The 25,893-nt window shown below is 40.3% G+C and overlaps 1 protein-coding gene across 4 annotated transcripts in view; it reads left to right on the top strand.

Moving 5' to 3' along the window:
• The window catches only part of TRIM37 (tripartite motif containing 37), a 182,233-nt gene that overhangs the window by 71,682 nt on the left and 84,658 nt on the right, over positions 1-25,893 (top strand). For all 4 annotated transcript variants that reach the window (XM_055577485.1, XM_055577486.1, XM_055577487.1 and 1 more), the window contains 4 exons: positions 8,327-8,441; positions 9,302-9,520; positions 14,214-14,350; positions 19,600-19,685. In XM_055577485.1, coding sequence (XP_055433460.1) covers positions 8,327-8,441; positions 9,302-9,520; positions 14,214-14,350; positions 19,600-19,685 — 557 coding nt within the window. The remainder of the gene's footprint in view (positions 1-8,326; positions 8,442-9,301; positions 9,521-14,213; positions 14,351-19,599; positions 19,686-25,893) is intronic.

Here is a 25,893-nt window from a genome sequence, read left to right on the forward strand (position 1 = left end):
TAAGTTTCCATCAAATAATTTTAAAAGTTCTTTTGTCCTTAAAAGAGATTGAATATGTTCTTAAATTTTATTCATTTTGATTTCTTTTCCTTGAGCATGCTGGATGAGTTGCTATTATATCACCCTTTACTGTTATGTGTTCTTCATAACTTTACTGGAAGAATAAGAAACTGAAAGAAAGGATTGCATTTTGAATATAGAAAATAATTCATGTTTTTGTTTTCTTTGGGGAGATTAGTTTACTATCATTTTATAACTTTTAGGTTCTCTTATTCACCAAAAGGAGTAATTTGTTGCTGTTTCATAATTTAACCAGAAAGACTGTACAGTTACTCAAATATCATTTTACCAGCCTGCAAAACAGCTGTTATTTATGGCCTTAGTCATCTTATTGGAATCCTAGTAGTATTGACTCTTTCTGATGATCTGTATGAGAGTTTCCTTTCGTCAGTGCAGTTTAGCACAACCTCTGGGTCTTTATTTTGGCCATTCTTGTACATAGCAGAGCTTAAAGACTTGAATGTTGGTAGAGCAACAAATTCTTCTTGTGATGTTTCAGATCAGTCGCTCAGTCATGTCCGACTCTTTGCGACCCCGTGAATCGCAGCACGCCAAGCCTCCCTGTCTATCACCAACTCCTGGAGTTCACTCAGACTCATGTCCATCGAGTTAGTGATGCCATCCAGCCATCTCATCCTCTGGCGTCCCCTTCTCCTCCTGCCCTCTGACTCCCAGCATCAGAGTCTTTTCCAATTAGTCAGCTCTTCGCATGAGGTGGCCAAAGTACTGGAGTTTCAGCTTTAGCATCATTCCTTCCAAAGAAATCCCAGGGCTGATCTCCTTTAGAATGGACTGGTTGGATCTCCTTGCAGTCCAAGGGACTCTCAAGAGTCTTCTCCAACACCACAGTTCAAAAGCATCAATTCTTCGGCGCTCAGCCTTCTTCACAGTCCAACTCTCACATCCATACATGACCACAGGAAACACCATAGCCTTGACTAGACTAACCTTTGTTGTCAAAGTAATGTCTCTGCTTTTGAATATGCTATCTAGGTTGGTCATAACTTTCCTTCCACGGAGTAAGCGTCTTTTAATTTCATGGCTGCAGTCACCATCTGCAGTGATTTTGGAGCCCAGAAAAATAAAGTCTGACACAGTTTCCACTGTTTCCCCATCTATTTCCCATGAAGTGATGGGACCGGATGCCATGATCTTCGTTTTCTGAATGGTGAGCTTTAAGCCAACTTTTCACTCTCCACTTTCACCTTCATCAAGAGGCTTTTTAGTTCCTCTTCACTTTCTGCCATAAGGGTGGTGTCATCTGCATACCTGAGGTTATTGATATTTCTCCCGGCAATCTTGATTCCAGCTTGTGTTTCTTCCAGTCCAGCGTTTCTCATGATGTACTCTGCATATAAATTAAATAAGCAGGGTGACAATATACAGCCTTGACGTACTCCTTTTCCTGTTTGGAACCAGTCTGTTGTTCCATGTCCAGTTCTAGCTGTTGCTTCCTGACCTGCGTACAAATTTCTCAAGAGGCAGATCAGGTGGTCTGATATTCCCATCTCTTTCAGAATTTTCCACAGTTTATTGTGATCCACACAGTCAAAGGCTTTGGCATAGTCAATAAAGCAGAAATAGATGTTTTTCTGGAACTCTCTTGCTTTTTCCATGATCCAGCGGATGTTGGCAATTTGATCTCTGGTTCCTCTGCCTTTTCTAAAACCAGCTTGAACATCAGGAAGTTCACGGTTCACATATTGCTGAAGCCTGGCTTGGAGAATTTTAAGCATTACTTTACTAGCGTGTGAGATGAGTGCAATTGTGCGGTAGTTTGAGCATTCTTTGGCATTGCCTTTCTTTGGGATTGGAATGAAAACTGACCTCTTCCAGTCCTGTGGCCACTGCTGAGTTTTCCAAATTTGCTGGCATATTGAGTGCAGCACTTTCACAGCATCATCTTTCAGGATTTGGAATAGCTCAACTGGAATTCCATGACCTCCACTATCTTTGTTCGTAGTGATGCTTTCTAAGGCCCACTTGACTTCACATTCCAGGATGTCTGGCTCTAGGTCAGTGATCACACCATCGTGATTATCTGGGTCATGAAGATCTTTTTTGTACAGTTCTTCTGTATATTCTTGCCATCTCTTCTTACTATCTTCTGCTTCTGTTAGGTCCATACCATTTCTGTCCTTTATCGAGCCCATGTTTGCATGAAAAATTCCTTTGGTATCTCTGATTTTCTTGAATAGATCTCTAGTCTTTCCCATTCTGTTGTTTTCCTCTATATCTTTGCACTGATTGCTGAAGAAGGCTTTCTTATCTCTTCTTGCTATTCTTTGGAACTCTGCATTCAGATGCTTATATCTTTCCTTTTCTTCTTTGCTTTTCGCTTCTCTTCTTTTCACCACTATTTGTAAGGCCTCCCCAGACAGCCATTTTGCTTTTTTGCATTTCTTTTCCATGGGGATGGTCTTGATCCCTGTCTCCTATACAGCGTCACGAACCTCATTCCATAGCTCATCAGGCTCTAGGCCCTTAAATCTATTTCTCACTTCCACTGTATAATCATAAGGGATTTGATTTAGGTCCTACTTGAATGGTCTAGTGGTTTTCCCTACTTTCTTCACTTTAAGTGTGAATTTGGCAATAAGGAGTTCATGGTCAGCCACAGTCAACTCCTGGTCTTGTTTTTGCTGACTGTATAGAGCTTCTCCATCTTTGGCTGCAAAGAATATAATCAATCTGATTTCGATGTTGACCATCTGGTGATATCCATGTATAGAGTCTTCTCTTGTGTTGTTGGAAAAGGGTGTTTGTTATGACCAGGGCATTTTCTTGGCAAAACTCTATTAGTCTTTGCCCTGCTTCATTCCGTATTCCAAGGCCAAATTTGCCTGTTACTTCAGGTGTTTCTTGACTTCCTACTTTTGCATTCCAGTCCCCTATAATGAAAAGGACATCTTTTTTGGGTGTTAGTTCTAAAAGGTCTTGTAGGTCTTCATAGAACCGTTCAACTTCAGCTTCTTCAGCGTTACTGGTTGGGGCATAGACTTGGATTACTGTGATATTGAATGGTGTGCCTTAGAAACGAACAGAGATCATTCTGTCGTTTTTGAGATTGCATCCAAGTACTACATTTCGGACTCTCTTGTTGACCATGATGGCTACTCCTTTTCTTCTAAGGGATTCCTGCCCGCAGTAGTAGATATAATGGTCATCTGAGTTAAATTCACCCATTCCAGTCCATTTCAGTTTGCTGATTGCTAGAATGTCGACATCCACTCTTGCCATCTCCTGTTTGACCACTTCCAATTTGCCTTGATTCATGGACCTGACATTCCAGGTTCCTGTGCAATATTGCTCTTTACAGCATCGGACCTTGCTTCTGTCACCGGTCACATCCTCAGCTGGGTATTGTTTTTGCTTTGGCTCCATCCCTTCATTCTTTCTGGAGTTATTTCTCCATTGATCTCCAGTAGCATATTGGGCACCTACTGACCTGGGGAGTTTCTCTTTCAGTATCCTATCATTTTGCCTTTTCATACTGTTCATGGGGTTCTCAAGGCAAGAATACTGAAATGGTTTGCCATTCGCTTCTCCAGTGGACCACATTCTGTCAGATCTCTCCACCATGACCCGCCATCTTGGGTTGCTCCACGGGCATGGCTTGTTTTCACTGAGTTAGACAAGGCTGTTGTCCTAGTGTGATTAGATTGACTAATTTTCTGTGAGTATGGTTTCAGTGTGTCTGCCCTCTGATGCCTTCTTGCAACACCTACCGTCTTACTTGGGTTTCTCTTACCTTGGGCGTGGGGTATCTCTTCATTGCTGCTCCAGCAGAGTGCAGCCAATGCTCCTTATCTTGGACGAGGGGTATCTCCTCACCGCTGCCCTTCCTGACCTTCAGTGTGGGATAGCTCCTCCAGGCCTTCCTGTGCCTGCGCAGCCACGGCGTGGGGTTGGTCCTCCCGGCCACTGCCCCTTAATTATCATTAATTCAGCAACTTTTCCTGAGTCTGTGCCTGGCACTGAGCCAATATATGTATATTAATATATATACACATATATATTAATATTTATTTTTCAATTTTATTATAATATTAATATTTACTTTTGGTCTTAGTTGTGGCACATGGGATCTTCATTGTGCTGGGCAGGCTTTTTCTCTAGTTTTGGCACGCAGGCTCCAGAGTGCAGGGGCCCTGTAGTTTGCAGCATGCAGGCTCTTGTTGAGGTACCCAGGCTCAGTTGTTGTGGTGCTTAGTAGCCCTGCAGCATGTAGGATCTTAGTCCCCTGACCAGGAATTGAACCCTTATCCCCTGTATTGGAAGGTGAAGTCAGTTGAAGCAGAGAAAAGAAGAGAAGCTAAAGGCAAAGGAGAAAAGGAAAGATAGACCCATTTGAATGCAGAGTTCCAAAGAATAGCATGGAGAGATAAGAAAGCCTTACTCAGCGATCAATGCAAAGAAATAGAGGAAAAACCGTAGAATGGGAAAGACCAGAGATCTCTTCAAGAAAATTAGAGATACCAAGGGAACATTTCATGCAAAGATGGGCTCAATAAGGGACAGAAATGGTATGAACCTAACGGAAGCAGAAGATATTAAGAAGAGGTGGCAAGAATACACAGAAGACATGTGCAAAAAAGATCTTCATGACCAAGATAACGACGATGGTGTGATCACCCTCCTAGAGCCAGGCATCCTGGAGTGTGAAGTCAAGTGGGCCTTAGGAAGCATCACTATGAACAAAGCTAGTGGAGGCAATGGAATTCCACCTGAGCTATTTCAAATCCTAAAAGTTGATGCTATGAAAGTGCTGCTCTTAATATGCCAGCAAATTTGGAAAACCCAGCAGTGGCCACAGGACTGGAAAAGGTCAGTTTTGATTCCAATCCCAAAGAAGGGCAATGCCAAAGAATGTTCAAACTACTGCACAATTGCACTCATCTCACACGCTTGTAAAGTAATGCTTAAAATTTTCCAAGCCAGGCTTGAACACTACATGAACCGTGAACTTCCAGATGTTCAAGCTGGATTTAGAAAAAGCAGAGGAACCAGAGATCAAATTGCCAACATCCACTGGATCATAGAAAAAGCCAAGAGATTTCCAGAGAAACATCTACTTCTGCTTTATTGACTATGCCAAAGCCTTTGACTCTGTGATCACAACAAAGTGTGGAAAATTCTAAAGAGATGGGAATACCAGACCACCTGACCTGCCTCCTGAGAAATCTGTATGCGAGTCAAAAGCAACAGTTAGAACTGGACATGGAACAACAGACTGGTTCCAAATCTGGAAAGGAATACATAAAGACTGTATATTGTCACCTTGCTTACTTAACTTACATGCAGAGTATATCATGTGAAATGCCAGGCTGGATGAAGCACAAGCTGGAATCAAGATTGCTGGGAGAAATATCAATAACCTCAGATACACAGATGACACCACCCTGATGGCAGAAGGCAAAGAAGAACTAGAGAGCCTCTTGATGAAAGTGAAAGAGGAAAGTGAAAAAGTTGGCTTAAAACTCAGCATTTCAGAAAACTAAAATTATGGCATCCGGTTCCCATCACTTCATGACAAATAGATGGGCAACAATGGAAAGAGTAAGAGACTTTATACTTTTTTGCTCCGAAATCACTGCAGATGGTAACTGCAGCTATGTAATGAAAAGACACTTGCTCTTTGAAGGAAAAGCTATAACCAACCTAGACAGCATATTAAAAGGCAGAGACATTACTTTGCTGACAGACTCCGTCTAGTTAAAGCTATGGTTTTTCCAGTAGTCGTGTATGGATGTAAGATTTGGACTATAAAGAAAGCTGAGAGCTGCAGAATTGATGCTTTTGAACTGAGGTGTTAGAGAAGACTCTTGAGAGTCTCTTGGACTGCAAGGAGATCCAACCAGTCCATCCTGAAGGAAATCAGTCCTAAGTATTCACTGGAAGGACTGATGCTGAAGCTGTAACTTGAATACTTTGGCCACCTGATACAAAGAACTGAGTCATTGGAAATGACCCTGATTCTGGGAAAGATTGAGGGCAGGAGAAGGGGACGACAGAGGATGAGATAATTGGATGGCATCATTGACTCGATGGACATGGGTTTCGGTGGACTCTGGTAGTTGATGATTGCCAGGGAGGCCTGGTGTGCTGTGGTTCATTGGGTTGCAAAGAGTCGGACACGACTGAGCGATTGAACTGAGCTGAACCCCTGCATTGGAAGGTGAATTGTTCACCATTTTCCCTCAAGGGAAGTCCCTGGGCTAATATTAGGAAAGAAATTAAGAATCTGTTGCTTGGTTTTAGTCCTTTGGAAACTAAAGATGAAATGGGCTGAAGGTTGAAAACTGTTGTTATGCCGTAAAAGCAGTATAAATAAATTGCTGTGGGTTCGTGGAGAGAGGGTTTTTCATTATAGTGTATAACATTTGTATATTTAATGAGGGCTTATTCAAAATTTAAAACCTTAATATAAGATTCTGATGGAATTTTATATTTGTTTATTAGAAAGTTATTTAAGTCGATGCTGCTGCCACCAAGTCGCTTCAGTCGTGTCCGACTCTGTGCGACTCCATAGACAGCCCACCAGGCTCCCCCATCCCTGGAATTCCCCAGGCAAGAACACTGGAGTGGGTTGCTATTTCCTTCTCCAATGCATGAAAGTGAAAAGTGAAAGTGAAGTCACTCAGTCGTGTCCAACTCTTCGTGATCCCATGGACTGCAGCCCATGCTATATATGGAAATTCTTTGATTAAAAGAGATAGTTAAGGATTATTACCTGCTACTTGCTTTTATTTTAATGGCACAGATACTAAAAGCAATATGCAGGGTTAGTCAGTTCCATTAGTCATTTAAAGGTAATATGTTTCAGATAGTCTCACCAGTGTCCAACCTATGTATGCTGTCTGGCAGTATCCACTTAGAATAGTGGTTGAGTGACTCATTTCTACCCTTTGATGCATGAGTATCCTTAACTAAAAATAGTTATTTGCTGCAGATAGCTGTTAGGTGGTCAGTAGATTCCTACACTAACTCTAAAATCCTAGGAAAAAATGGGATGGTAGTTCTCATAAGGGTGGCAACATGAAGGTGGCAAGACCAGAAGAGGAATTTTGTGTGTGTGCTCAGTCGCTGATTCATGTCCAGCCCTTTGTGACCCCATGGACTGGAGCCCACCAGGTTTCTCTGTTTATGGAATTTTCCAGGCAAGAATACTGGGGAAAGTTGGCATATCCTACTCCAGGGGATCTTCATGTCTCCTGCATAGGCAGGCAGATTCTTTAGCACTGAGCCACAGGGGAAGCCCAGAGGGGGATTTGCAAGCTTCCAAACTAGCCTTGCATCCTGTGGCTCTTCCATTCTTCGGAAACATCTTTATGCATTACTGTAATTTTTTTCACTATAAATGGAGTCATGTTTATCTAACAAGGTAGGTGTGGGATTTTAAATATTTTTGCTTTAAAAAGTGTTAGTTTTTTTTTACAGTACAGATAATTCCGAAGAGATCAAGATCCTGTCTTATATCCAGTTTTATGTTTTAATACATAGAGATAGTTGTGTTTTCCCCTAACCCTAACTTTTTTTTTTTACTAACGAGTAGGAAATATGGAACATGAGATGGAAGAGGGAATGAAAAAGGGCAGTGCCTAAAATAAACTTTGCTTGTTTTGCTGGGGTCTGATCTAGACAAGAAGGGAGAATGAAGCAGTAGCCATCTCCTTCATGCATAGTATGATCCTCTTTCCAGCTTATGATCAGCAGTGTATTTGAGGTAGATTTTTATAGTAAATGTATTTTAAGTAGGTTAGTTTAGAAGCTTAACTATGATGTGTAATGTTACTTCTTTAGAAAAATACAGTTTGAATTTAGCAGCTGACTTAGATATAAATTTTCAGAACCATATGTCATTATAATTAGTGGACTACATGTATAAACAGCAAGTACCAGGAGCTCCGAGTTCTGGATTTTGGCCTCATTTGTGTACTCAGTGCTCAGTCACATCCAACTCTTACACCCTCATGGACTGTAGTCTGCCAAGCTCCTCTGTCCATGGGATTTCCTAGGCAAGAATACTGGAGTGGGTTGCCATCTCCTCCTCCAGGAGATCTTCCTGACCCAAGGATTGAACCCACATTTCCTGCGTCTTCTGCATTGGCAGGAGAGTTGTTTTTACCACTGCACCACCTGGGACGATTTTGGCCTCATAATGAAGTAAATTTAAAATTGTAGAATTTAATAGTTACAGTTTTAAGGCTTGGTTGGTAATATTTTACTGTTTGGATTAGTTTTCATGTGCAGCTATTCTTTTAAGGTTTCAGGTTCGTTCACCAACTTTCTTTCAAAAATGCCGGGACCAGCATTGGTATATCACTCAATTGGAAGCTGCACAAACTAGCTATATCCAACAGATAAATAACCTTAAAGAGGTAAGCGAAAAAACATATTATAGGTTTTGTGTTTCATATTGTCTTTTAGGCCTGTTAAATTTGCAATTAAGAGTTTGGATATTATTGGTGTTTGTAACTTTGTAGATAAATCCACTTGTTCTTTATTCTCATTACCTTTGAGTCTCATTCTGGACTGTCCAGTTCAGTAGCCACTAGCACATGTGGTTATCTAAACCTAAAAATCCAGTTCCTTTGTTGTGCTAGCTAGCTTGCATTGGGAATCGCAATACAGAAGATTGCCATCATTGCTTAAGATTGTATTGCACAGTGCTGCTCTAGTTTGAGGCAGACTCTTGAGTTTCTCTCAGTGACTTGGGTATTTCTCTTCCCTGACAATTAAATTTTGCCCATCTTGAATTCTCATTGTTGTTGAACTGAGTGCTGGGGAGGATCAGTTAATGAACTTTTATTTTACAATGCTAAACTAAATTATATGAGGAATGTTTCTTTCTGCCAGTGGATGTTAGGATGGGGTGAGAAATTTGAAGTGCTGGGTGTGGCTTAATATATGAAGGAGGAAAACATGACTAAAAAATTTTTCATGTTAAGTATACCATCTAAAACTGCCTATATTTACGATGCGGTTTGCTAATTGTATGTGTAGCATGGGCTATAGATGAGAAGAAAGATGAGAATAAATTGGGCAGTTTTTCTTTGTATAGATTTTTCCATTAGCAGAAGTCAAGTAGTTATGAGATAGATGGTTCAAGAACTATATTTATGAATATCTGGGTGTGTGGGGCGATTTTTTTGTTTGTTTTGTTTTGATTTTGCTTGAAACAATTTTACTAGTGACAGACTGCTTATGACACATGTTTGTGTTGTTCTTTTTTTAAAAGAGACTTACTATTGAGTTGTCTCGAACTCAGAAATCAAGAGATTTGTCCCCACCAGATAATCATCTTAGCCCCCAAAATGATGACACTCCTGAGACGCGAGCTAAGAAGTCGGGATCATGCGCTGACGTGCTTCTCCAGGATGGTCCTACGACAGCTTCTGTACGAGAGGTGAAGGAGGATGAAGAAGATGAGGAGAAGATTCAGAATGAAGATTATCATGTAATAATTAGACCTGCTTTAGATTCATTTAATATTTGAAAAGAGAAATAATATCATAGTTTTCAGCATATGATGTAGGGGGATCAGTGTGCCAAAAATCTTGTCTATTTATGTTTTTATTACTAATGTATGCCCTGTTGTGACTATTAATGTGTCAGAAGTTGAATCAAAAGTGTTGCAAGTTTCTAAAAATTAATTTATTATGGGAAACTGTGCAGTCTACACAAGAAACTGTGGTATACATTCTAGAACCTGTGTAAGTTATAGATTTTAAAAATGTGTCTTATTTCCATTCACTGCATCTAGTTGAAGCACCTTATCATTGCATATATAGGTAGGATGGTTTAGGATTTGGGAAGTAGCCAGATTTTGTCCCAGCTAAACTACAGCTAGAATGATATTTCAAGACGTGGTTGTTACTGTTTAAGGTAAGAGAGAAATGGAGAGATAAGCCCTTTTTGTTATATTTGTTTAAGATGGCACTGAGTGTAGCAGTGCATGCCTGGGACCTTTTGAAGACGGTTGCCATTGTCTTCATTACCTCCACCATAATTTGGCCCCAGGTAAATAACAGGGAGAGAACCCAGCTCTACCCTTCAACAAAAAATTGGATTGAAGATTTACTGAGCATGGCCCCGCCCATTAGAACAAGACCCAGGTTCCCCCTCAGTCAGTCTCTCCCATCAGGAAATTTCCATAAGCCTCTTATCCTTCTCCATCAGAGGGCAGACAGACTGAAATCACAGCAGACTAACCAATTTGATCACATGGACCACAGCCTTGTCTAACTCATGAGACTTTGAGCCATGCAGTGTAGGGCAGCCCAAGATGGACAGGTCATGATGGAGAGTACTGACAAAATGTGGTCCACTGGAGAAGGGAATGGCAAGCCACTTCAGTATTCTTGCCTTGAGAACCCCATAAACAGTATGAAAAGGCAGAAAGATAGGACACTGAAAGATGAACTCCCCAGGTCTGTAGGTGCCCAATATGCTACTGGAGATCCATGGAGAAATAATTCCAGAAAGAATGAAGAGACAGAGCCAAAGCAAAAACAATACCCAGTTGTGGATGTGACTGGTGATAGAAGCAAGGTCCAGTGCTGTAAAGAACAATATTGCATAGAAACCTGGAATATTAGTTCCATGAATCAAGGCAAATTGAAAGTGGTCAAACAGGAGATGGCAAGAGTGAACGTCAACATTTTAGAACTCAGCAAACTAAAATGGAATGGAATGGGTGATTTAACTCAGATGACCATTACATCTATTGCTGTGGGCAAGAATCCCTTAGAAGAAGTGGAGTAAAAGAACAAAAGAGTCCGAAATGCAATACTTGGAAGCAGTCTTAAAATGACAGAATGATCTCTGTTTGTTTCCAAGGCAAACCATTCAGTATCATAGTAATCCAAGTCTGCCCTGACCAGAAATGCTGAAGAAGCTAAAATTGAACAGTTCTATGAAGACTTACAAGACTTTGCAGGTGAAGTGAAGTTGCTCAGTCGTGTCTGACTCTTTGCGACCCTGTGGACTGTAGCCCACCAGGCTCCTCTATCCATGGGATTCTCCAGGCAAGAATACTGGAGTGGGTTGCCATTTCCTTCTCCAGGGGATCTTTCCGACCCAGGGATCGAACCCAGGTCTCCTGCATTGCAGGCAGACACTTTAACCTCTGACAAGACCTTCTAAAACTAACACCAAGAACGATGTCCTTTTCATTATAGGGGATAGGAATGCAAAAGTAGGAAGTCAAGAGATACCTGGAGTAACAGGCAAATTTGGCCTTGGAGTACAGAATGAAGCAGGGCAAAGGCTAATAAAGAGTTTTGCCAAAAGAACACTCTGGTCATAGCAAATACCCTCTTCCAACAACATGAGAGAAGACTCTACAAATGAGCATCACCAAATGGTCAATACCGAAATCAGATTGATTATATTCTTTGCAGCCAAAGATGGAGAAGCTCTATACAGTCAGCAAAAACAAGACCGGGAGCTGACTGTGGCTCAGATCATGAATTCCTTATTGCCAAATTCAGACTTAAATTGAAAAAAGTAGGGAAAACCACTATACCATTCAGGTATGACCTAAATGATATCCCTTAAGTGGAAGTGACAGATTTCAAGGGATTAGATCTGATTGAGTGCCTGAAGAACTATGGACAGAGGTTCATGACATTGTACAAGAGGCAGGGATCAAGACCATCCCCAAGAAAAAGAAATGCAAAAAGGCAAAATGGTTGTCTGAGGATGCCTTACAAGTAGCTGAGAAAAGAAGAGAAGCAAAAGGCAAAGGAGAAAAGGAAAGATATATTTGAGTGCAGAGTTCTTAAGAATAACAAGGAGAGATAAAAAAGCCTTCTCAGTGATGAGTGCAAAGAAATAGCAGAAAACAATAGGAATGGAAAGACCAGAGATAAGGGAACTTTTCCTGTAAAGATAGGGAACTAAAGGACAGAAATGGTATGGACCTAACAGAAGCAGAAGATATTAAGAAGAGGTGGCAAGAATACACAGAACTATACAAAAAAGATCTTCACAACCCAGATAATCACGATGGTATGATCATTAACCTAGAGCCAGACATCCTGGAATATGAAGTCAAGTGGGCCTTAGGAAGCATCACTACGAACAAAGCTAGTGGAGGTGATGGAATTCCAGTTGAGCTATTTCACATCCTAAAAGATGATGCTGTGAAAGTGCTGCACTCAGTATGCCAGCAAATTTGGAAAACTCAGCAATGGCCACAGGACTGGAAGACGTTAGTTTTCATTCCACTCCCAAAGAACAGCAATACCCAAGAATGCTCAAACTACCGCACAGTTGCACTCATCTCACATGCTAGTAATGCTCAAAATTCTCCAAGCCAGGCTTCAATTGTACATGAACTGTGAACTTCCAGATGTTCAAACTGGATTTAGAAAAGGCAGAGGAACCAGAGAAAAAAATTGTCAACATCTGTTGGATCATGGAAAAAGCAAGAGAGTTCCAGAAAAACATCTGCTTTTTTATTGACTGTGTCAAAGACTTTGACTGTGGATCACAGCAAACTGTGGAAAATTCCTCAGGAGATGGGAATACCAGAGCACCTAACCTGCCTCTTGAGAAATCAGTATGCAGGTCAAGAAGCAACAGTTAGAACTGTACATGGAACGAACAGACTGGTTCCAAATCAGGAAAGGAGTACGTCAAGGCTGTGTATAGTCATCCTGCTTATTTAACTTATATGCACAGTATGTCATGAGAGGCTCTGGGCTGGAGGAAGCACAAGCTGGAATCAAGATTGCTGGGAGAAATATCAATAACCTCAGATATGCAGATGGCACCACTCTTATGGCAGAAAGTGAAGAGGAACTAAAGAGCCTCTTGATGAAGGTGAAAGAGAGTGAGAAAGTTAAGCTTAAAACTCAACATTCAGAAAACTAAGATCATGGCATCCGGTCCCATCACTTCATGGCAAATAGATGGGGAAACAATGGAAACAGTGATAGACTTTATAGTTTGGGGCTCCAAAATCCCTGCAGATTGTGACTGCAGCCATGAAATTAAAAGACGCTTGCTCCTTGGAAGAAAAGGTATGACCAGCCTAGATAGCAGATTAAAAAGCAGAGACATTACGTTGCCAGCAAAGATCCATCTAGTCAAAGCTATGGTTTTTCCAGTAGTCATTTATGGATGTGAGAGTTGGACTATAAAGAAAGCTGAGAGGAGAACAATTGATGCTTTTGTACTGTGGGGCTGTAGAAGAATCTTGAGAGTCCATTGGACTGCAGGGAGATCGAACCAGTCCATCCTAAAGGAAATCAGTCCTGAATATTCATTGGAAGGACTGATGTTGAAGCTGAAACTCCAATAGTTTGGCCACCTGATACAAAGAACTGACTCCTCGGAAAAGACCCTGATGCTGGGAAAGATTGAAAGTGGGATGAGAAGGGGATGACAGAGGATGAGATAGTTGGATGGCATCACCGACTGTGGACATGAGTTTGAGTAAACTCCTGGAGTTGATGATGGACAGGGAGGCCTGGTGTGCCGCAGCCCATGGTGTCGCAAAGAGTCGGACACAACTGAGCGACTGAACTGAAGTGAAGACAGGAAACTTCAGGTGTATGTTATAATTGATGGAGTCAGTGGGGAGAAAGATTGAAAATTAAGGTACATGTATTGACGTAACAGACTCTTTTAGGAGTATTAGTTGTTGGAATGGAGAAATCAGGTGTAACAGTTAACCTTTGATAGAATTAGTTGAAGGATGGAGTTTGTAGGTAGGGCCGCTGAAAGTTGGAGGCAGTTACTAGCCATAGCCAGTTGGAGAAGGAAATGGCAACCCACTCCAGTGTTCTTGCCTGGAGAATCCCAGGGACAGAGGAGCCTGGTGGGCTGCTGTCTGTGGGGTTGCACAGAGTTGGACACGACTGAAGCAACTCAGCAGCAGCAGCAGCAGCAGACCTTGAGGAGTGATGATTTTAAATGTTATTCTGTGAGGAAGTTGGCGTGGACTGTATGAACCATTTCCAGCTGCAGTTTGCAGAAATGACTTGGTGGTAGTCCTAGGTAATGTGGTTGTGTGATTTATCTCTACAGGGCTCAGCAGTGTAGGCCCAGCAGCAGTGAATTCTGATGAGTACCTTTTAGTTGCTTAGTCCAGGCTGAGTGGAAACATGTGAGATAGAATCTTGTTCCTTTGCCTTAACTAGCATGAGCTTTCCGATGGAGACCTGGATCTGGATCTCGTTGGGGAAGATGAAGCGAATCAGCTCGATGGCAGCAGCTCTTCTGCCAGTTCCACAGCCACAAGCAATACCGAAGAGAATGACATTGACGAGGAGACGATGTGAGTGTCGCACACTAACTAGAGCTGTAAATATCTGAGTGACAATTACTAGAAGCACGGTAGTTATATTAGGCCTAAAACTGGGTGGTGGCTCAGATGGTAAAGCATCTGCCTGTAATGCGGGAGACCTGGGGTTCCATCCCTGGGTCGGGAAGATCCCCTGGAGAAGGAAATGGCAACCCACTCCGGTATTGCCTGGAAAATCCCATGGACAGAGGAGCCTGGCAGGCTACAGTCCATGGGTCTCAAAGAATTGGACACAACTGAGCGACTTCAGTTTCTTTCTTTATTTCTTTCACTTTCTTTTTCTTTCTAAAGCTGGGGATATTAAGCATTTTTTCCCCTTGATTTACCCTATCTTATATAAATGAAGGAAGAGTGAGTTCCCTCCCTCTCATCTCTGGGATCCAAATAGAGTTTTACTTGTAGCTTTAACTTTTAATTTTGTTGTTATTTCATATGTAAGAAATGTTGCAAAAATAGTAACAGATTAGTTCCCCAAATGTTAATGTTTTGCTTTGTTATGTTTCCCTCTTTTCTCTCTCCACATAAAATTTTATGAGAGACATTTGAGATAAAGTAAATATAGTTCTCATTGTATTAACTCCTCAAAATAGACCTTTCGCACTTAAAGTTCCCTCATTAGAATACTTGGCAAGTTGTCTTAAAGGGTTAGTTAAAATGTGAAGCCTTTTAAGTTACCAAATCAGAAATCATTATTACTGATTTTTTTTAAACATATAAAATAAAACTTATTCATTTTCATTTGAACTAACATGAAAAGTTGTTTAAGATGGTGATTCTATGAAGTGAAATCATCTTGATAAATAGCATATATGGTTCTACCTGAATTCATTCCTTTGACTGTTAGATCTCTTGGCTTTTTCAGGGTAGTTTTGAGGGCATTGTATTTTCCATTAAGCTTGATTCACAGCCTTTGATTATATTGACTTTTTTAAAAGAAATATTTATTAATTTGGCTCTGCTGGCTCTCTCAGTTATGACGCTCAGGATCTTAGATCTTTGTTGTAGCCTGCAGGATCCTTTGTTGTGGCAGGATCCTTAGTTCAGGCATGCAAACTCTTCTTTGCAGCATGTGGGATCTAGTTCCCTGATCAGGTCCCCGCATTGGAAGTGCAGAGTACTAATCGCCAGACCACCAGAGAAGTCCCCAGATTGACTTTTAATGTTTTTTCCACTAGAAAGTGTTTGATTATGTTCTCTTTATATGCATGCATCTACATTAATAGCTTGATTCAAAGTATATTGTATAATTCATAGAAATAGCGCAGTTAAGCCAATTTGAACATCTGTACTGGGCTCAGTCACTTTAGTTGTGTCTTTGTGACCCTGTGGACTGTTGCCCGGCAGGCTCCTCTGTCCATGGGATTCTCCAGGCAAGAATACTGGAGTGGGTAGCCATGACGTCCTCCAGGGGATCTTCCTGGACCATGGTTGGACCTGCATCTCCTGCATTGCAGGCAGATTCTTTACTGCTGAGCCACTGGCTCGCCCAATTTGACCTTCTCAGGAACATACATTGTTAGCTTTTACAAATTAAGGTCGGTTCCCTCCTCTAATAGATGGGGAACTAGGAACATAGTTGATTTGGATAATGATTATTATAAATAACTTTCAGTTAGCTAGAGCACAGACCTTCTTCTCTCCCTCCACCTCAGTCTTTTTATGATAGCAGTATGCATTTTCTTCTTGCTGTTTGTTTTTTTCTTTTTTTTTTGAGGTAATTGTAAATTCACTTGCAGTTGTGAGAAATAATACAAGATTCCATATGCCCTTTGCCCAGTTTTCCCCAGTAGTAAGTAACAAACATCGCAGCCAGGATATTGATTTGACATAAGCAAGATACAGAACATCTCCTTCACCACAAGTGCCCCATATGTTGCTGTTCTATAACATACCTACTTGCCCTACCTGACCTCTTCCTTTGCAACCACCCATGTTTTCCTTGTTTCTATAATTTTGTCATTTAAAGGATGTTATGTAAATGGAATCATACAGTATGTAACACTTAGGAACTGGCATTTTCCCCACTCTGCCTGATTCTCTGGGGACTCATCCATGTTATTGTGTGCATAGGTAGTTTGTTCGCTCTAATGCTGATAAGTGGTTTGTGTTGTGGATACACTACAATTTGTTCAGCTGTTCACTGGTTGAAGAACATCTGGATTGTTTTCAGTTTGGGGCTACTATAAATAAAACTACTAGAAACATTCATGTACAGAATTTTGTGTGAACATAAATCTCCATTTCTTTGGATAGGTTTAACTGCTGGATTGTATGGTAATTGAAAGTTTAGTTTTTGAAGAAACTGCCAACTAGTTTTTTAGTTTTTGCATTCCTATGAGCAGTATATGTATGGTCCACTTTTGCAGGATTTACTATTGCCCTAGGTTTTATTTTAGTCATTGTGATATCTCATTGTGGTATTAATTTACTTCCCCCTGTTAGCTAATGATGTTGAACATCTTTTCATGTGCCTAATTTCCCATAGGCATATCCTCACTGGAAAAATTTCTCTTCGTGTCTTTTACCTGTTTTCTAATTGGAACTCTTTTTTTTAATGATAAAATATACATAACCACAGGAGAAGGAAATGGCAGCTCACTTCAGTACTTTGCCTGAAAAATCCCAGACTGGCCTGGCAGACCACAGTTCATGGGGCCGCATAGAGTTGGACAAGACTGAGCGACTGAGCCTGCATGCTTGCATGCATACATAATAATTTCTAAGGGCAGTTCAGTGGCATTAAATATTCATTTTGCACAACCATCACCACTGTCTATCCCTAGAGCTTTTTTTTTTATCTTCCCAGACTAAAGTCTGTACCCATAAAACAATAATGCCCTCTTTCCTCCTAGCAACTACTGTTGAGTTTAGAGAATTCTTTGTATATTAGATACTGGAGAAGGAAATGGCAGCACACTCCAGTACTCTTGCCTGGAAAATCCCATGGACAGAGGAGCCTGGTAGGTTATAGTCCATGGGGTCAGAAAGAGTGCACGACTGAACAACTTCACTTCACTTTCACTTGCATATTAGGTACTAGTCCTTTGCTGAATTTGGAACATGCTTTGAAGATAACTTTCATTCTCTAGCTTATCTTTTCATATTGACAGGGTCTTTTGCCAATCAGAAATTTTTAATATTTCAAGTGTTTTGTAGTTTTCAGAGTATATGTTTTATACATTTTTGAAATCATTCATCAGTATCTTACTCTTTTTCATGCTATTGTAAATGCAATTGAATTTTCTTTTTAAGTTTCTTTTGTGGGTTGTTCTTTGTAAGTACATGAAAATGCAGATTTTTTGTATCCTGCACCCTTGTTAACTTGTTTATGAATTCTAATCTTTTTTTAATGGATTCTTTAGGTTTTTCTATGTGTAATATTATACCTGTAAATAGATACAGTTTTACTTATTCTTTTCCAATTTGGGTGCCTTCTATCTCTTTTTTTTTTCCCTAAGTTTACCGGATAGAACATCATATAGAATTGGTGGGAGTAAACATTCTTTCTTATCTTGTTCCTGATCTTACAGGGAAAGTTCAGTCTTTCACCACTTAATGTGATGTTAGCTGTGAGTTTTCCATAGATGCCCATCTGGTTTTTTGAGTGTTTTTATTATGAAAGGGTATTGGTTTTTTCGAATTCTCTTTCTGCATCTCTTCAGATGATCATGTAGCTTTTATTTTTTATTCTGTTAATATGGTGTATTACATTAGTTCATTTTCAGATTCTAAAGCAACTTTGCGTTCCTTGGATAATTTCTACTCTGCCATGGTGTGTAACTCCTTATCTTTGGCTGGATTCCTAGTTTTCTTTTTTGCTGGAATCCATTTGAGAGTTGTTTTTTTTTTAATGTTCTTAATAGTGTTATACCTTTTTCTGTGGCTCTGTTTTTATAGCCTGCTTCTCACAGGCAACATTTCTGAGCCAGAGTTCTGAAGCTAGAGTGAGGACAGAGGTGTGCTTACTTCTCCCACTCTAGAAGCTGAGCCAGTGGGAGTGGGCGAGTTGGGGGCTGTAGCCTCAGATCTTTTCAGTTGGTCTTCTGAGGCCTGGAACTTCTGCTTTATGAGTGACTTGCGGCAAGGGTGATCTGGGCCCCAGTTTCTTCACATGCTGCATCAAAGGTAGAGCCTTGGGTCTGGATGAAAGAAGGGAATCCCTGCCTCTTGGCCACGTATACCTGACTTTAGCCTAGCCACAGGTATCTGGAAGCAGGATGAGAAATGCTGGGGTCTTGTTCCTCTTGGGAATATAGCCCTTCTCCTGGGAGCTGTGGGAAATGGGAGCCTTATATATGCTTGGGTGCATCAGTCAGAAGTGGAATTCCTGTATCACTGCTCTTGGTTCACGTACCACAGACTCATTGTCGTTACCAAATTTCATTACTGTTTTTCATTTGCTATATGCTCTTAGAATCATTTCCAGAGTCTATAGACTATTGCCTTAAAAAATAATGTTCACAGTGTTACTGGTGTTACTGGAGAGCAGATCTGTAGAGCTCCTCATTCTGTCAACCTAGGAGTTGATTTTCAGACTCCTTTGGGCTTCCTGATGGCTCAGCTGGTAAAGAATCCACCAGCAATGCAGGAGACCCTGGTTCGATTCCTGGGTTGGGAAGATCCCCTGGAGAAGGGAAAGGCTACCTACTCCAGTATTTTGGCCTGGAGAATTTCATGGACCATATAGTCCATTGGTTGCAAAGAGTCAGGCACGACTGAGTGACTTTCACTTTAAATACCCAGAACTAGATTTGTGCTATTCCATATAGTACTTTGTCATTTAAAATAAGATAATTGTGTTTTGATAAACAACACCCTCTTTTCTGAAATGATATCTTAAGAAACTAGTTTTTAGTCATATATAGTAATTTGAACATCCTTGTTAACCTTAAAATGTACAGTTTTAAGCCTAATTTACTACCATTAAAGTACAAATTCTTTGAAGCTATAATCTCTTCTGCTTACATGGTTCTCAGATTTTCCATTTTGAAAATTAAATGTTGCCAACCTATTTTAGTACTTTAAAAAGGTAGATTGAACATTAATAATACTGTACATACATGTGATAATTACAAAAGTCTTTCCCCTCAGTTTTCTGTTTAGAAATATACTGTTACTTCATAGGAGAAAGCTATACACTATTGTTGTAAAATTCATTGAGATATGACAGATAATGTTAATTTTACTTACTATGTGGAAAAATGAATTCTGTATATTCTTAGGTCTGGAGAGAATGATGTGGAATACAACAACATGGAATTGGAAGAGGGAGAACTCATGGAAGATGCAGCTGCAGCAGGACCTCCAGGTACTGGAGCCAAACCCCACAGCCATCCTGTCTTCTCTTTCCTCTTCTTTGACTGTATCATATTTTAATATGTGGCAGCCATTGCACTTCATTGTTCATGGTATTAGAAGGACTGTATTTTATGTATGGATTTTGGAATATTACTAATAGTATTTAGAATAGTAATAGCTAAAATTTGATGCATTCTTACATAGCAGGCACTATGCAAAAGCACTTAATGTGTACCTTATCTCATTTACCTATAAAATTCTTGGAGGCAGATTTTAATATTATCTTCTTTTTGCAGCTGTAGAAACTGATGTGTAAAGGAATTAAGCAACTTGTTGTCGTTTTACAATTAAGTAAATGAAAGAGGAATTAGAGTTTTCTGTTTATTTGAATCCAAAGCTCATGATCTTATCCACCATTACAAACTTACTTTTTATGATACATAAGTCTTGTTTGTATATCTACCTCAACTATAGATTAATTTGAATAGAATCACTGAATCTTTGAGTTACAGAAGACATTTTGAGAACTCAGTTTATATGGAAAAAGCTCAGAGATTTAGTTGGTATAGCTAGACTAGAACCTCACGTTGTCGTCTTGAACCTAGCTTTTTACCAAAGTACACGGCCCCTCCTGGGATAACCAGTTTTAAATAGTAAGTGTTTCTTTTGTTTTCTTGGACCTATTCAATTAAGCATGGGGATTTTGGCTAGATCAATTATCAACTAATTTTTTGCTGCTTCTATTTTACTTGCATCGCCCTTGGTATGAACACTGGCATATTCTGTAGCATGCTTGAATATCAAAAGACCTCCTTAATACTGCTCCTTAGCATTTCAGCTTCCACTTCTGCACTGTACTCCTGTCTTTCACTTTATTTCTAGGTGATCTCAGTCACACCTGTATGTCAGTTCTGTCTGTATGCTGATTACTCCCCGCTCCGTCTCTAGCCTTTATTTTTCTCATGACTTCCAGACCAATGTAGCGGTTTGGTTTTGATGTTTCAGTCTTAGCTCTCCTAAACAGAAGTCATTACCTTTTCATTTTCAGGCTTACCCATCAGTGATGGCCACCATCTTGATGATGAGTAGTGCTATATATTCTTCACCTTTTCCTCTCCTTCCACTCTCCCTTTGTCACCAAAATCTGTTGATTCTTCCCCCTAGATAGTGAGTGAATACATTGGTTACTTCACATTCCACTGCCATTTCTGGTGTAGGCCTATGTCTTTCAACCTGAATGAGAGGCTATTTGGGTTCTTTGTATCCATTATTGCTCCCATCCATTCTGTTTCCCATGGCATGAGTTCCGAATGAAGTGACTTTTTATTCCCTTCAAAATAATATCTGATTATATCCCTTCTCTCCTTAAAAACCCTTTATTTCATTCCATTTACTTATAGGATGAAATCCAAACTCATTAATATGGTGTACAATGGCCTTCATGTGCTGACTCCTGCTCATTTTTCCCCCAGCTTTAAAAGGTGTAATTGACAAAAATTGTGTATGTTTAAGGTGTACAGCATGACGGTTTCAGATAAATACACATTGTGAAATGGTCAGCATGATCAAGCCAGTTAGCATTCATTGCCTCACATAGTTACCTTTTTTTTTTCCTTTCCTCTTCTCTACTCGACTCCCCTCTGATAACAGCCTGTTTGTTTTCTGTGTATGACTGTTTCTGGTTTTGTTATGTTTGTCCATTTGTTTTGTTTCTTAGATTTTACATACAGATATTACATATAAGTGAAGTCATATTTCTTTATCTTTCTCTGTCTTACTTATTTCATTTAGTATAATACCCTCCAGGTCCATCACGTTACAAGATCAGGTAATGGAAAGTCTTATTTGCCTGGCTAAGGAGCTTGGCCTTCTATTCTGTGGAACCACTAAAGGTCTTTAAGAGTGAATGTGATCAGATTTGTCTATATAGTGAAAAATGGGTTAAAGGTGGATGAGATGAGATTGGATACTACTGTGAAAATTCTCTGGGAGTCCAGTGGTTAGAACTCCGTGCTTTCACTGATTAGAGGATGGGTTTGACCCCTGCTTGGGAAATTAAGATCCCACAAGCTGCACAGTGTAGCCAAAAAAATGAAAGGAAACTACCTCAATATTCCAGGAGGGATAGTTTGAGGGCCCAAAATAAGGTAAGAATAGTAGAGGCAGAGAAGAAGAAACCTTTTGAGAGATGTTAAATAGTAAGACTCTGTATGACTTGGGAGTGTCTTACCGGATGGGTTGGAGTCGGTGGTGGTGTGGGGGTGATTCCTTAAGGTCTCTCGTTTGGGCCTCATTCCATAAGCTAGTGAGTCTCAGAGCAGAGGATAATATATTCAGTGTGATCCATGCTGATATTGATGGGCCAGTGGGACTCCCACGTTATGATCTCCAGACCCATGTAACTGGCTGCTTGGAAGACCACAGATGTGCAGTCTGGGTAGTAATATGCATTGTTTTTTTTTTTTAAATAAGCATCATCAGGGCTTCCCTGGTGGCTCAGTGGTAAAGAATCGCCTGCCAATGCAGGAGACGTGGGTTCAATGCCTGGTCTTTGGCGAATTACTAAGCCCATGCTCCACAACTATGGAACCTGTGCTGTAGAGCCCAGGAACTGCAACTGCTGCGAGCCCAGGTGCCACAGCTGCTGAGCCCGTGTGCCTGGAGCCCTGCTCTGCAGGAGAAGCCACCGCAGTTAGAAGCCGTGCACTGCAAAATAGAGAGGGACTCCTCGCCACAGCCAGAAAAGCCCTCACAGCACCGGAGACCCAACATAAACAATTATTTTAAAAACATTTTTAAAAATAGGAGTTGTAGTTTTTATTCATTGAAATTAATAAACTAATTAAAATATGATTTACAAGATTCACCCATAATATGTAAAGAATTTCTACAAATCAAGACAACCTCTTTAGTTTAAAAAAATAGGCAAAAGACAAGAATAGACACTTTACAAAGGAGTCTATCTAGATGACCAGTACACATTTTTAAAGATACTGCTTTTGTCAGAGAAATGCAAGTTATGGTGCTATTGAGTTTGTTTATCCTACATGAAGTTTCTTGAGTTTTTTGGATGTTTACATGAATAGTTTTCATTATATGTAGGGAATTTTTACCCATTTTTCTTTGAATAATGTTCTTTCTCCTCTTTTCTAACTCCCATTACGTGTATGCTGGTACACTTGGTGGGTGGGGTTTCATAGGTCTCTGAGACTCTCTTCATTTTTCTTCGTTCTTTTTCAGGAAATGCCAGATAAAATCCACATTATGGTACCATTGAATACCCACTGTAATGGCTAATACTTTTTAAACTGGCAGTACTAAATGTTGAAAGCATGTGGAGAGATGGAAACTCTCATAGCTTGCTGGTAGGAATGAAAATGATAACTCTACTTTAGAAAACTGTTGGGCAGTATATAGGCTAAGGCTAAATATACACATCCTATGACTTTTACACTTCCGACAGAAGGGAGCTGGTATTTGCCAGTTGAGTTTTACAAGATAATTTAGAGCGGTATTGTTCTTTTTTAGGTGGTTTTGTTTTCTTGTGTTTTTAATTTTAAAAAAGTAAATGTAATTTTTAACAAAGTAAAGAGTGTCAAAAACTAGAGAAGACTGGAAAGGTAGTTTGAGTCTAGACTGTGTAGGACCTCAAATTTTTGCTAATACATACAAGCACTGTAGTAAAATCAAGAGCTCAGATAGATTAGTGTGACATTTTAGAAGGCTTAATCTGGCTTGGCTTAGGAAGAGAGCATCCATTTGCTTTTTTTATGAGTTTTTTTTTCCCATGTGAAGTTCAGGAGCAGTTTTCTGCTTATAAGTTCAGTAGCTTTATTTCTAGTAGCAAAAAGCAACCCAAATTCTTTCCTAATAGAAATAAAGTAGTTGTATATATTCATATTTTATAGCGCTGCACAGAAATAATGAAAATGAATAAGCTGCTATATATAGCAATATAGATGAATCTCATGAATATAATATTGAGCAAAGAAGCAGAATATAAGAATATAGCTGTATCATTGCATTTAAAAAAGGTTCAGAAACAGGCAGACTAATCTATGGTGTTTTACTCTGGATGGAAGTTACCTTTGGGGAGGAGAGTAAGTGAGCAATTTTAGGAGGCTTGGAGGAATCTTGGGGTGCTATTAATTTGTGATCATTCACTAGGCTTTATGGACTTCCCTAGTGGCTCAGCAGTAAAGAATCCTCCTGTGGTGCTGGAAATGGGGGTTCAATCCCTGGGTTAGGATAATCCCTGGACAGAGGAGCCTGGTGGACTACAGTTCATGGGGTTGCAAACAGTCAGACATGACTCAACCAACTGAGCATGTGCTCATGCAACTAGGCTGTATGAGACAGATTCCACACACTCCGCAGGTTAATGGCAGTGTTAACTCTTAAAGTGGGGAACTGAACTAGATGCTAAAATCTCTGATGCCTTTGGATGAAATGTGATACTGTGTGGAAGGATGGGAACCTGTGAGGGATGGAATAGCCAAAGGACATGAACCACAACAGAAAGGAGTTTTGCTCATTGGTGAGAGTAGTGAGTGACCTGGAAGAGTGGTTAGAAAATAGAAGACTATTAACACTCATTTCTGTGCTTGGAGGTCCATTTAACGTGAGAGATAAACAGCTTTTGTTTTTGAAGAACCAGATAGTTGGGCAATCGATACCATAATCTGGATGAACCTATTTACTGTATAATCAGAACCACCTGAGTAGCTTTTTGAAAAACTCCTGGATCCCCCTCCAGTATCCTCATTCAGGACATCTAGAGTAGGGCCAGGAACCTGTCATTTTAAAAACTCCTCCAGCTGACTTCTATGCGGCCTGATTTGAGAACTTCCTAGTAAAGGAAAAGAGCTAAGGAACAGTTTCAAGGGGGAGAGGGAATAGTTTTCTGTTTTTTAAAATAGAAGTTGCAAAAAACGAAAAATAGGAGTTGCAGTGGTGTGTACAGAGGGTAAAAGAGAAATTGGCAACGGGATAATCCTTAGAAGACGAAGGACAAACAAATAGAAGGTAAGGACGTGAGGATGTGAATGTAGATGAAAAACATGTAAGTAAATAACTGGCCTGAAGCTTCTGAATAATAAACTTTTCTCCTAAGTACCCCCTATCCATCTCCATCTCTTTACAAACACCCTCATGAATAATCAGGACCTTCATGTTATTTTTATATTATCTACTTTAAGACTTTGCATGTAACATTTTTTAATGTTGTGGTTTTTTTTAAGAATAAATTTTAATAACTTTATTTAAGGAGGTCAGTTTTAACCAACATTTCCATACCTAATACTTCCTAGACATTGTACTAGGCACTGGAGAAAAGTCAGATGATTTCCTTGGGTTAAGGAGCTTTTTAAGTTCAATATAGGTAATACAGAATGACCATGTTCTCAGATGTCATTATTATGTATCAGTCATTAATAGGTTAAGTCTAAAATATTCAAATTGTACTTTAGTATTTAATCAAACTAGAAAAAATGTCTTGCCAGACAGTCATGACCTGAGTATTTAATGGCAACCCACTCCAGTACTCTTGCCTGGAGAATCCCGTGGATGCAGGAGCCTGGTAGGGTGCAGTCCCTGGGGTCGCTAAGAGTCGGACACGACTGAGCGACTTCACTTTCACTTTTCATTTTAATGCATTGGAGAAGGCAGTGGCAACCCACTCCAGTACTCTTGCCTGGAGAATCCCATGGACGCAGGAGCCTGGTGGGCTGCCGTTTACGGGGTTGCACAGAGTCGGACACGACTGAAGTGACTTAGCAGCAGCAGCAGCAGACCTGCAGAAGATTCCATTTTGGTGTCTAGATCCTTGGGATCTGTCATACCAGGGGGCTTGACTTTCATCCAAGACCACTGGGTTATAAGAAACATTCTCCTTTTCCTTAACCCTTATCCCCCAGTTGTGTATATTGTACATGCTCTCACCTTTTTATTTCTGGGGTTTAGGGTGGGGCTTCCCAGGTGGCGATAGTGGTCCACCTGCCAGTGCAGGAGATGCAAGAGACATGGGTTTGATCCCTGGGTCAGGAAGATTCCCCTGAAGGAGGAAATAGCAACCTACTCCAGTATCCAGTATTCTTGCCTGAAAAATTTCATGGACAGAGGCTCCTGGCAGGCTATAGTCCATGCAGTCATGAAAAGTCTGACATAACTGAGCATGCACGCAGGATGGGGTTGTGGGTAACTCCTGAATTTTGAGTAGT

The sequence above is a fragment of the Bubalus kerabau genome, chromosome 4, assembly GCF_029407905.1.
Source record: "Bubalus kerabau isolate K-KA32 ecotype Philippines breed swamp buffalo chromosome 4, PCC_UOA_SB_1v2, whole genome shotgun sequence".
Lineage (NCBI taxonomy): Eukaryota > Metazoa > Chordata > Mammalia > Artiodactyla > Bovidae > Bubalus > Bubalus kerabau.